General features: G+C 45.4%; 1 protein-coding gene across 1 annotated transcript in view; it reads right to left on the bottom strand.

The window, feature by feature from the left end:
• LOC115160978 (receptor tyrosine-protein kinase erbB-4) overlaps window positions 1-12,476 on the bottom strand; it is a gene marked incomplete in the record, with an annotated part of 167,370 nt that overhangs the window by 110,255 nt on the left and 44,639 nt on the right. The window contains 4 exon segments of the mRNA XM_029711599.1: window positions 451-592; window positions 2,352-2,470; window positions 6,132-6,197; window positions 8,796-8,927. Of these exon segments, the coding sequence (XP_029567459.1) occupies window positions 451-592; window positions 2,352-2,470; window positions 6,132-6,197; window positions 8,796-8,927 (459 nt within the window).

The raw sequence follows: 12,476 nt of genomic DNA, 5'->3' as shown, positions 1-12,476 counted from the left end.
GAGTTTTCCTATTTATTTATTTTTTACATGTATTGAAAACAGTAACTCCCCCAAATGTACTCTGAATATTTAATGACTCTAAGACCAAGAAAATGTATTTAAAATAGATAATAGATCATAGATAATTGCTATTTGAAAATACATAATTGTTTGTTCATTAATGGCAAAATATGGTAATATTTGTTTGGAGATAAGAGACTTTCATCAGACAACAATGAAATGTAAACGCCTGGAGTTTGCTAAAAGGCAGTGGCACTCGGATTGGAACTGGTGCATTGGTCAGATGACATGAAAAAAAAGCTCTTTGGCCACACCAGTAATATCAAAATATGTTGGGATTTTTGATGGTATGGGGCTATTTTGCTTCCACTGGTAAAACAGATGTTTTATGTCCCCTTATTTCACAAAAGTATGTGTACTGTATGTTGTTGTGTGTGTGTCATTCCTTACGTGGGCACTTCTTGACGCAGAAGGCTCCGTAGGTGTACTTGGCTCTGGGGTTGCTTTCCAGCTGGAAGGTGGTGGGGTTGTACACATGGGGCTGGGGGCACTGGGTCACACATGCTCCGCTGTCGTTGAAGTTGGTGCAAGCCTGTAGATGAAACGCACACACACAAACACACATATTAGTGCTGGGTGCTCATGGAAACACAGTTAGCACATTGCTGTTTCCAGCTAAATAACAGTCATTAAAGATTGTTTTTGTCACAGGCAGCCCTATGCTCTCCAAGCAAGCACATGATCAAGTAACTGGTATGAAGCTGTAAACACAAAGACTGTTAAACACATACACAGACTTAATGGGTGACAAATGGCATCCTATTCCCTATGTAGCACACTACCTTTGATAGGGCTTTGGTTAAAGACAGAGAACTAGTTAGGGGATGGATAGGGTGCCATTTGGGATGCAGCCCCAGAGTGTTTTTCCACTCTGAAGATAGCTCAGGTGTGAATAACATGAAAACCATTGATTCGAATCCAGTTGAAAAAGTAATATCAATCGTTAGAACTCCCAGTATCTAATTAAACAGAAAGGAGAGCCCAATACATCATGAAACATAACACAATAAACTCTGGAAATAAGTTAGATCCAGAAAGGATAAATGGATAAAGAGAGGGAGAAAGAGAGAGAGAAAGAGAGAAAGAGAGCGAGATGATAGAAGAGAGAGAAAAGAGAGAGAGAAAAAATATACACTACCGGTCAAAAGTTTTAGAACACCTACTCATTCAAGGGTTTTTCTTTCTATTTACTATTTTCTACATTGTAGAATAATAATGAAGACAACAAAACAATGAAATAGCACATATGGAATCATTTAGTAACCAATAAAGTGTTAAACAAATCAAATTATATTTAACATTTGTGTCACGCTCTGACCTTGGAGATCCTTTATTCTCTATTTTGGTTAGGTCGGGGTGTGACTAGGGTGGGCATTCTAGTTTCTTTATTTCTAGGTTGGCCTGATATGGTTCCCAATCAGAGGCAGCTGTCTATCGTTGTCTCTGATTGGGGATCATATTTAGGCAGCCTTTTCCCACCTGTTGTTTGTGGGATCTTGTTTTTGGTACTGTGCTGTTTATCCCTACTAACGTTACGTTTCGTTTGTATTTTTTTTTCGGTGTTCATTTAATAAATTAAGATGTACGCCAACCACGCTGCACCTTGGTTCAATCCTTCCATCAACGAGCGTAACAATTTGAGATTCTTCAAATAGCCACACTTTACCTTGATGACAGCTTTGCACATTCTTGACATTAGAGAGAGAGAGTAACAAAGAAAGGGAGGTGGGCACAGCACAAGGCTTTGTGGGAGAAAATTTGATTTGAACGTAATCTTTCCCACAAAGAACAATGGTTGTGTCCCAAGTGGCACCCTATTACATATGTGGTGAACTACTTTTGGCCAGAGCCCTATGGGTTCTGATCAGAAGGATTGCACTACAGAGGGAATACGGTGACTTTGGGAAGTAGACAGTTTAAACAGGGGGATTCTGTGTCAGGAGCGACTTCTCTATGGAAGTATGAACAGCCTCTAATGGAAATAACCTCACATTCACACAAAAGTTCACAGATAAGATAAAAGCTCTGATGTACTAAAGAAGAGAAAAAGAAGAGAACAGAAAGAAATAGACTTGCTGGTCTACAATCAAAAACTCTGTCTTTGACGGTTTGAGACTGTTCACCATGGCAACAGGTGATTGAAAGGAGAGTTTTCTCTTTTGTTACGATAAGCTTTATAAAGTGTATGTGTGTGTGTGTGTGTGTGTGCGTGCATGCATGTCTGTGTCCACACGCAGGTGGATGAGTGTGTGTGTGCATGCTCCTGCGTGTAAGTGCGTGTGTGTACATACGAAGCAGTCCGTATCCTTGGGTCCGGAGCATCCTCCTGCACACTCACGATGGCAGCAGTTACTGACCCAGGGTCCGAAACAGCGACCGTCACACTGCTCAGCACACACTGTTTTAGTCACTGGACAAAGACACAAGGGAAAGGGCATCAGAACACAATATAACAGGTTCCCATCACAGAAGCATTACTTTGACTAGAATCAAAACAAGGAAACAGAGTGCTTGTGGAAAAAATCGCCTCCATAAAGTTAAATCTATCATGTTGACTTTTTTCCTGCAGAATGAAGTCACACATATTGTTTATTAAGCCTAGGCCTGGTCGAAAAATGCATTCTCAATGGGGATTATCCATTGAACATGCATTTCAGTCCATATGACAAGGCTTCCTCTGTGTCCAGGAAACAGACCGATAGACTTCAGCTAAGGCTATAGGGAGTTTAGCTGAGTAAAGAGTATTTTGGAGAGATACCCTGCTGTTAGACTGATGTTCATATGACAGTCTGCCAGTCTGTGGTGCTGTATGGAGCTGAATTTCTATGTTTCCTGTCTGTCATTGACAGTGTGATTGAAACGGCTATCAGCTGTCTCTCCTGAATGTGCTGCTTCCACCGCCAGCCCTGTTCTCATTCTCCTCCAACTCCATTCACCAGTCCTGTTGATGTCCAGCCATATGGGCTTGATGGGTTGCTGATGGACTGATGGGTACGCCTGTGTGTGTGTGTGTGTGTGTGGTATGCCTCTGCCTCACCACCCGCATCACAAGTTGACAGCTACAGCTGAATACAGGGTGACGTTTAACAGATAAGCATTTTTTCCTCAGAGGCCGCGCTGACGCCCGAGCTGAGGTTTACCTTCCAGTGTGTGTGTGTGTGTGTGTGTGTGTGTGTGTGTGTGTGTGTGTGTGTGTGTGTGTGTGTGTGTGTGTGTGTGTGTGTGTGTGTGTGTGTGTTTCTGTGTGAATGTTGGTGCGCATGCGTGGGTGTGTGCTTGCCTTTATAAGTAGCTATATGACATTGTCAATTTATCCATTTGTGTAATTGCACAAATACTTGTGGAATATGTCTTGCTGAGTAGAGCACAGCACTTTATTGTGCTGGCCCTTTGGGTTGGTGGTGATGGTGATACCTTGTCACAGTGAGACTGGCCCGTCTGGTCTGCCCATATTCCTCACCTCATCCTCCTCCTGCCCTCTTGTACTCCACTTCTCACTCAACCCCTCCCCTTCCTCTCCCCCTTGTCCTCCTCTCCTCACCTCACTAACGTATCATCAATGCATTCCATTACACCTGCCATGCGCCTCTCGCCACCGTTAGTACAATGAAATGGCCTACTTAACAAAAGTACATTTTGTTTAACAAATGACCTCATCAGGAGGCACCACACATGCACATTGATGAACGAAAGCACACTCACACGCCACACAGCCATTGATCTATTTGCCTTAAAAATACTATCCACTTAAAAATACCAGGCAGCCACCACAAATAAAAAGTCATCAATCTCATAAAGTATGCTGAATATCTTCAATTTGAACAGGCTGCTGACAGGGGCATCCGTCACAGCGCTGAATCTTATATCAACGTTGCCTAGCTGTCTGTTTTTATAGAGCAGCAGAGGCCCATGTTTCTGGAGGGGCACAGTCGTAGGCTCGGTGGAGTCAGGGGAGAGAGTGTGCGCGTGGGTGCGTGTGTGTCTGGCTGTTCTGTAGACCAGGGAGCCTGTTTAGGCACCTGCATGTCAGGAGATAATACAGCCAGCCAGCGGTTGATATTGATGAGGGCGTTCTGTATTCAGTACTTGACGTGAGAGTGTTATACTGAGAGTCCTTTGTCTAGCAGTTTCTCACACAGCGCCATAGTATGCTCCAGCCCTATCAACGGGAAAGAAGGAGAGGGATAGAGGGAGAGAAGAGGGATGGAGGGAGAAGGAGGGGGATGGAGAACGAAGGAAAGGGATTGAAGGAGAAGGAGAGGGATAGAGTGAGATGAAGAGGGATGGAGAGATGGAGGAAGAGGCATGCATCGGTAGATGGAAAGATGGAAGAAGATGGAGAGAAGGGGAGGGATGGAGGGATGGAGATAGAGGGACGTAGTCCCCCACATACATATTATGCGAAAATATGATGGAGGGATTCAGGGCAAAAAGAGAGCAAACACGCAGTGTTATCTTGTGAGGAGAGATGACGTGCTGTTAACTAGTCACTGGGTGAAGGAGTTCATACTGATTATCTTAATGAGATCAAGCTGCAGAGCACACAGACAGCACGCCAGGGAACACAACAGTGACAATATTAGACACACACACAGAGAGAGAGAGAGAGAGAGAGAGAGAGAGAGATATATATAGAGAGAATGAGTGTGATGGAAAGAGACAGTAAAATGAGAGAAAAAAGACAGGAGATGAGGGGATGGAGGGATAGAAATACATAAAGTAAAGAGAATAGGGGAAATACATGGAACAATCTGGGTAAAAAGAGAGAATACCACAGATGGAGAGAAATGAAAGACATGTACAGTACAGTGACAGAAGCATATGGGGGCCTGGGATAAACAGACAGACAGACAGACAGACAGACAGACAGACAGACAGACAGACAGACAGACAGACAGACAGACAGACAGACAGACAGACAGACAGACAGACAGACAGACAGACAGACAGACAGACAGACAGACAGACAGACAGACAGACAGACAGACAGACAGCAGGCTGAGGCAGAAGTACTCAGACAGGACATGAGAGTGATTAATTAGAGACAGAAGAGGGAACTTACAGGCAGTTTGACTTCTTCCTCAACTCAACCATACTGGTGTTTTACTACAGGACTGTTACAGCACACCTTCTCCTGTTAGAAAGGGACTGTGTGTGTGTCAAGCCCTATCATCTTAAGCATGTGCGTGTCCACGATGGTATGGAGAGGGTACATAATACACATCCCTTCACAGCAGGAGACTAAGGCGTAGTAATATATCAGACATAATATACTACCAGTACTGTATATCTAAGAATACTAGCAGTACTGTATATCTAAGAAGCTAACCGCTGTGCAGCTATTAGCCCCATGTCGTACCGCCCTCCCGCAGACATAGAGAGAGACACCCCTCTGGGCTGAGTGCTGCTGAGTGGTAGTGTGTGTGTGCATGTGTGTGTCTGTGTGTGTGTGCATGTGCGTGCGTGAGTGTTTGTGATGGTCAGTCCTATGTGCTTACTCAGCACAGCTAACCCAGGTTACCTCTCACACACCACAGCTATCTTCATACTGGCTCACAGGTGAGGCAACAGACGGTGTGTTGTTTAACAGTTTGACTTAACGCAGGGCAGTCATTGGAGTGGGTAGCAGGGGAAATCACAGTTGTTTAAGCCTGAGGAGGCAAGGATTTAAAATCTGGTATTGTGAAGGAGGGCGAGATGGGGCATGAGCCGGAGGAGGAGACAACGGGGAAAAGAAGATAGAGAGCGAGGGAGAGGAGAGTGAGAGAGAGCGAGAGAGAGGGAAAAAAGAGAGTGTGTGAGAGAGAGAGAGAGAGAGAGAGAGAAAAAAGAGAGTGTGTGAGAGAGAGAGAGAGAGAGAGAGAGAGAGAGAGAGAGAGAGAGAGAGAGAGAGAGAGAGAATAGAAGAGTCTGTGGGAGGGCCACAGGGCCATAGCTAATTATGCTGGCAGTGTTAAAGTGCACTCCTGTGCTGCCTGTCGTGGGTGAGAGGCAGGGGAGAAAGAAAGCGAACGAAAGAGAGAGTGAGAGAGAAAGAGAGAGAGAGAGAGAGACTGCAGGGAGGTACTCACAGGTCTGACACTGGTCCTCCTTTGGGCCCCAGCAGCGACCATTACAGGAGACGTGACACTTCTGACCTGTGGACGACATGGGGGTAAATTATCCAGTCAAATACTTTCCAAAGCAGAGATATTATGATCAAACCAACCATCTTACTAGCTCCTCTTTTAAGCACTGGCATGCTTAAGGCTATGATGATTTCAACAGAGTGACACTGTTCAACTCTACTGTTTTGTGTCCTTAATGCACTGTACAAGAGTTGTCTTATTAATGACTGCTGTAGGGGACAGAGTCAGCGACAACAGCTACTAGCTAGAAACTCTGCTGCTATATTAGTGCTAGCTGTGTTTTGGAGGGCTTAATTGACTGCTTGGTAATTGCAGAGTGAGGCTGGATGAGTGCTGAATGGCGTCCTTTGTCTCTGTTCCACTTCAGTTAAGAGCAATTATATTTAAGACTGACGCTCTCTCTGACATCTCTAGCTCCCTTCCTCTCTTCATCCCTCCCTCTCTTCATCCCTCCCTCTCTTCATCCATCCATCCCTCCCTCCCACTGGGCACAGATGTCAATTCAACGTCTATTCCACGTTGGTTCAACGTAATCTCATTGAAATGACGAGGAAACAACATTGAGTCGACCAGTGTGTGCCCAGTGGGCTGGTACTCTCTCTGACTCTCCATCAACTGCCCTTTGCTACCCTTCCCTCCATCACTCAATCACTCACTCGCACTCTCACTTACTCAATAGGAATTGTAACACATGTTGTAAAATTAGTCAGTAATATTGTAAAATTAGTCAGTAATATTGTAAAATAAGTCAGTAATATTGTAAAATAAGTCAGTAATATTGTAAAATAAGTAATATCTATCAGTAATATGAACCACTTCACTGTCTTTTGATCAGGTTTCTCCTCTCTGGGCGACAAACTGAACCATGAAAGCCTCTTCCGCCACACCTCCCTCTCTCTCGCTCTCTTTCCCTCCCTCTTTGCTGTCGTTCTAGGTTAGCATAAAAACACCAAACAGTCAGTAGAAGCTGATCAGGAGAGGAGACATGGTAATGGGGTAAGCTGGGGAGCTGGAGACAAAGACATGTCTATCTGTAACATATATGTATACCTGAGCCCACACAGAGTTGTATCTGGTGTCATAACCAGGCTTTAGTGTCAAGGTCTTACTATCTACATTCTAATTCCCCTTGACCTTCAGTACAACGATCACACTCTTTCTCTCCACATCACAATGTTTCACTACTGAAGGTTAAAATGTCGAAACGAAACGACTTTACAACTTTCTGTGTTATGGGTTCGGCTATGAGAGCTAGAGAGGTTTATACGTGCATTGATAGGGAGTCGATTTCAAATTCCTTTGTTGTTTTGAAGAGCCAATAAAAACAGAAAAAAAAACTGGAATTGCCCCAAGAATAGAGGAGATTATAGTCTAAGGATGGATTACAAGTTTCCAGACCCCCTTTGATCTTTAGTAGGATGTGTAGTGTCTGCAGTGTTTGTGTGTGTGTGTGTGTGTGTGTGTGTGTGTGTGTGTGTGTGTGTGTGTGTGTGTGTGTGTGTGTGTGTGTGTGAGAGTGTGTGTGTGTGTGTGTGTGTGTGTGTGTGTGTGTGTGTGTGTGTGTGTGTGTGTGTGTGTGTGTGTGTGTGTGTGTGTGTGTGGTTCCACGTGTGCATGTGCGTGTGCGTGTGTAAATCAGATTATCAAAAGTATTGAGTGAGACCAATGAAGAGAATGCAATATAAACGGATGATGCTGACATATCATCAATGCTGTGAGCTGGTGTTTGAAGGTTGGCAGATCCAGAGGTTGTACTAAGACAGCTAGTCATTAATAACAAATAAAAACATACAATAAATAAAGAATAAACCAAAAGCAACAGATCTATCACCAACATAAACCAATGACAAAACCACTCCATAAAACATGAAAGAACTATAGAGCAAGGGTTACAAACAGACATGAGACAATGAGAGAAAATCAGGTCAGAAGAGCAATAACATAAGGCGACTTAAACCCCCACCCCCCCCTCCCACTGCTACCCCCCACCCCGACTCCCTTCGTCAGATTAGGCCGATGGCATGTTTGTGCCACAAAAAAATAATAATAACAATAATTCTGTTCACTTGTCTTCTCTTTGATTACAGAAAGGCATTAGTGACAGATTATGCATTTCTTGGAACTGTTGTTTTACGGATTCAGGTTACTATGTGTATCCCAAACGGCACCCTATCCCCTTTATAGTGTACTACTTCCCATAGAGCTCTGGTCAAAAGTAGTGCACGACACTGTAGAGAAAAAGGGTTCCATTTGGGACGTATAATAAGTGATTGCTTTTCTGGCTGTTGACACTTCTTGTGTAGCCACATCTCAGTTAATATGGTACATCTGTGATGCATTTCATTAGGGTCACAGTTGAGCAAGGTATATTTTGTAGGCTCTTAGATGTGACATGTTGAGATATTATGATCTTAATTCTGTTTATGGCAGCCTTGTCCTATATGCGTCTGTCACCATGTGTTTATAACATAGTTTGTCTCTCTCCATTGTCGTGAAAGCTATAAAGGTAAATCGGTGAAATAATTTGTGTATGAGAATGTGGCTGGATGGATTGTTGTTGAAAATGTAAGAAAATGAGTCTACGTTTTCCATTGGTGAGCTACTCACATGTAACACTGCTATTGGTGGGCACAACCAGAGGGCTGACGCGGGCGTTCTTGACGATGTCTTGCCAGTGGATGGTGTCTGCGTGGCACAGGAACTTATTCTGGTCGACATAGACACCGCCCTGTAAGATCTCTGTAGGATAGGAGAAAACACAAGAAAGACATCAGGACAAAGTACTCACACACACACACACACACACACACACACACACACACACACACACACACACACACACACACACACACACACACACACACACACACACACACACACACACAGGTGTATACAGTCAGATATGCGACCTGTTTCAGAAAGCTGGTTGTATAAGGGACGTCACTACTTTACAGAAGAGGCATTTCATCTAAATGAATTTTTTGTTGTTGCAGTAATGCCCTTTTGAACATGTTAGCTTTCATGTGCCGTAATAACAAACTGGTTGTCATCTGTAAATATAAATAAAATGTGAAATCACAAAGCTGTTTAGACACAGAGAAAGTACAGAATCTTGCCTAAAGGAACAGCTAAAGGAGCCCTCAGCCCTGAGTACAACACCGCTCTATCAGCCAGACAGACATGATAGATGAGGCTTTCGGCCAGACAGACCTTGTCTTATTGGTATTATTATTAACCGTCATCTAGGTTCGTTGTTGTTTTTCCTCTCTCCTCCTCCTTAGATTGGAGACTCATACCAGCAGACACACACAAACATGCACGAACACACACATATGCACACACACACACACAGGAAATAATTACGTTACCCCCCCACGATACCAAATCCATCCAGCCTGGATTTAAACCCTCAGCCAGTGAGAGAAAGACAACACTAACACATTTGTAATTTCATATTTCATCATGGGAGGGAGGAGAGGATGAGATGAGATATCCTGCCTATGTCCAAAATGGCACCCTATTCCCTATATAGTGCACTACTTTTGACCAGGGCCCTGGGCACTATATAGGGAATAGGGTTCAATTTGCGATGCAACCCCAGTCTTCTAATATGGATCATATTGTCAACCTCGGATCAGAGAGTTTACTGGTGCTGGGGAGATCCGACCAACGCCCTCTCTTCACCCTCACTAACCTCCATCCCTCAGTGCACTATGGTGCACAGAGGACAGCCCTGATTATTCTCATCTCGGGAATTCTCAGAGATAATTTTGTATTTTTTTTACCATTATTTAACTAGGCAAGTCAGTTAAGACCAAATTCTTACTTACAATGACGGCCTATCACGGCCAAACCCTAACCCGGACGACGCTGAGCCAATTGTGCACCACCCTAAGGGACTCCCAATAATGACCGAGTGTGATACAGCCTGGAATCGAACCAGGGTCTATAATGACGCCTCTAGCACTGAGATGCAGTGCCTTAAACCGCTCAGGAGCCTAATCCAGACTATTCTCAGTGAGAGTCCTTGTCAGACCTAATCCAGACTCCCGCCAAATAAAACACACAAAAAAAACTTGTTAGAAGATTTGCATTATTTACAGAGCTGGCTTTGTCTCTCTCAACAAATGTGTGTGTGTGTGGCTCTCTATTTGCCACAAGCAGATTAGCGACGTGCGGCTGAAACAGATTAGACATATTCATAACCATTATGGGGCTGGCTGGCGGATGCACTGTAACAGTGTGTGTGTGTGTGTGTGAGACCTAGCCGTCCCGTAGCAGCCTGATTAAAGCGTACTCCCCAGATGATTGGAGTTGGTGTTAATATGTTTTCTGCTTCTCTCTATGGGAGGGAAGGAACCTGTCGCTCAACACGGAAATGAATTCTCAGCCACGCTATGGGAGGGATGGAAGGAGGGACGTTCCGTTAGGGTTTGTGTGTGTTAAGGTTGGTGTGTGTGCGTGTACGATTCTGCTAGGGCATGTGTGGCACTCGCAGCACAGAGGGAGCTGCCGCTCAAGGCAAGGAGGACAAACAAAGACCACCAAACACAAAACCTCAGCATGACTTCCCTGACCCCCAATGGGTTTTTATGGACCAGAGGAGAGGTGGTGTGTGCGTGCGTATGTGCGTTAGCTCGTGGTTGACCCTCTCTGCATACGCCAACTGTGCTCACTGACTCACTCATTTTTAAACATGCGGTACACATCGGGCCTATGAGTGAAGTATGACAGATAGGGGAAAGTGGCTCAAAACAAAAAGAACCAGTGAGGTAAAAGCTTGGTAAGAACACCACCAGTATCGAATTGTTGTCACAACATTAACACCCTCAGAAAACGGATTATTGTGAGACCATAAAAAAAAACGATTAAAAAAAGTACATTTCCACAGTTGAATTTGTTATGCGGAGTGGAACAGGAGAACCCAAGCGCAGACTCAGACGAGGAGACTGGGATGAAGTAACCAAGATATTTATTGAAACACAGGGGGAAGATGGCGTGCTGGCCAGGGGAAGTTCGGGTGGGTTTCAGGAAACCAGGTGCTGAGGCTGGTATTTGTAGAAGTCTTGATTATGGAACAGGTTGCAGCTGGTGGGGATCTGCTCTGACTCCAGCACACCTGTCTCCGCCCACACAATCACTCACACACAGAGGGAGAGGGAGAGGGAGAAGAGGGAGAGGGAGAGGGAGAGAGTACTGGTGGAGTGGCGGCAGGTCAAGGAGGCACAGGATGAGCAGTAGAGGGCGTTGCAGGAGCAGATGTGACAGTACCCCCCCACCCCTCCCCCCCTCTACGGGTGCCAACTGGTGCCCAACCAGGCTTATCTGGGTGTGAGGTATAGAAATCCTGTAAGAGGGAGGGGTCCGGAATGTGACAGCGGGGCACCCAGCAGCGCTCCTCAGGCCCGTATCCCTCCCAGTCCACCAGATACTGCCAGCCACGACCCCAACGGTGCACGTCCAGAAGCCACCGGACGGTATGGGCAGGATGGTCATCGATGAGCCGAGGGGGTGGAGGGGCTGCTGCAGGAGGAGACAGGTTTAATCAGGGAAACATGGAAGGTAGGATGGATCCTGAGAGAGGCTGGGAGTTTCAGGCACACTGCAGAGAGGTTAATGACATGTCAATTTGTCAATAGGTTAATGACAATGTCAATTTCAAAGGGACCAATGAATCGGGGGGAAAGTTTCTTCGATGCCACCTTCCATGGCAGGTCCTTCGATGAGAGCCATACCTTTTGACCCGGGGTGTAGAATGGAGCTGAGGACCGGCGACGGTTGGCTTGGGACTGGGTCCTGTCGGAGGCACGAAGAAGGGCAGCCCAGACCTTCCTCCAGGTAGGGTGAAAATGCATAGATGGTCCTGGACAAAGGGAACAGCAACCTCTTGGGTGGGGAACAAGGGGGATTGGTAACCCAGAGCACACTCGAAAGGGTAACATACCTGACAAGGCATTGGTGAGGGTGTTGTGGGCATATTCAACCCAGGGTAGCTGGGTGCTCCAGGAGGAAGGGTTAGCAGAAGTCACGCAGCATAGGGCAGTCTCCATCTCTTGGTTAGCCCGTTCGGTCTGGCCGTCGGTCTGGGGGTGATATCCAGAAGAAAGACTGACATTGATACCAAGAGCTGAACAGAAGGATTTCCATACCTGGGAGGTAAACTGGGGTCCTCTGTCGGAAACGACGTCAGTGGGGATGCCATGCAGACGAAACACATGGGATACTAACAGGTCCGCAGTCTCCCTGGAGAGCGTGAGCTTGGAGAGGGGAATGAAGTGAGCCATTTTG

The sequence above is a fragment of the Salmo trutta genome, chromosome 24 (assembly GCF_901001165.1).
Source record: "Salmo trutta chromosome 24, fSalTru1.1, whole genome shotgun sequence".
NCBI classification, from domain to species: Eukaryota; Metazoa; Chordata; class Actinopteri; order Salmoniformes; family Salmonidae; genus Salmo; species Salmo trutta.
This window is presented reverse-complemented; position numbering and strand designations above follow the sequence as displayed.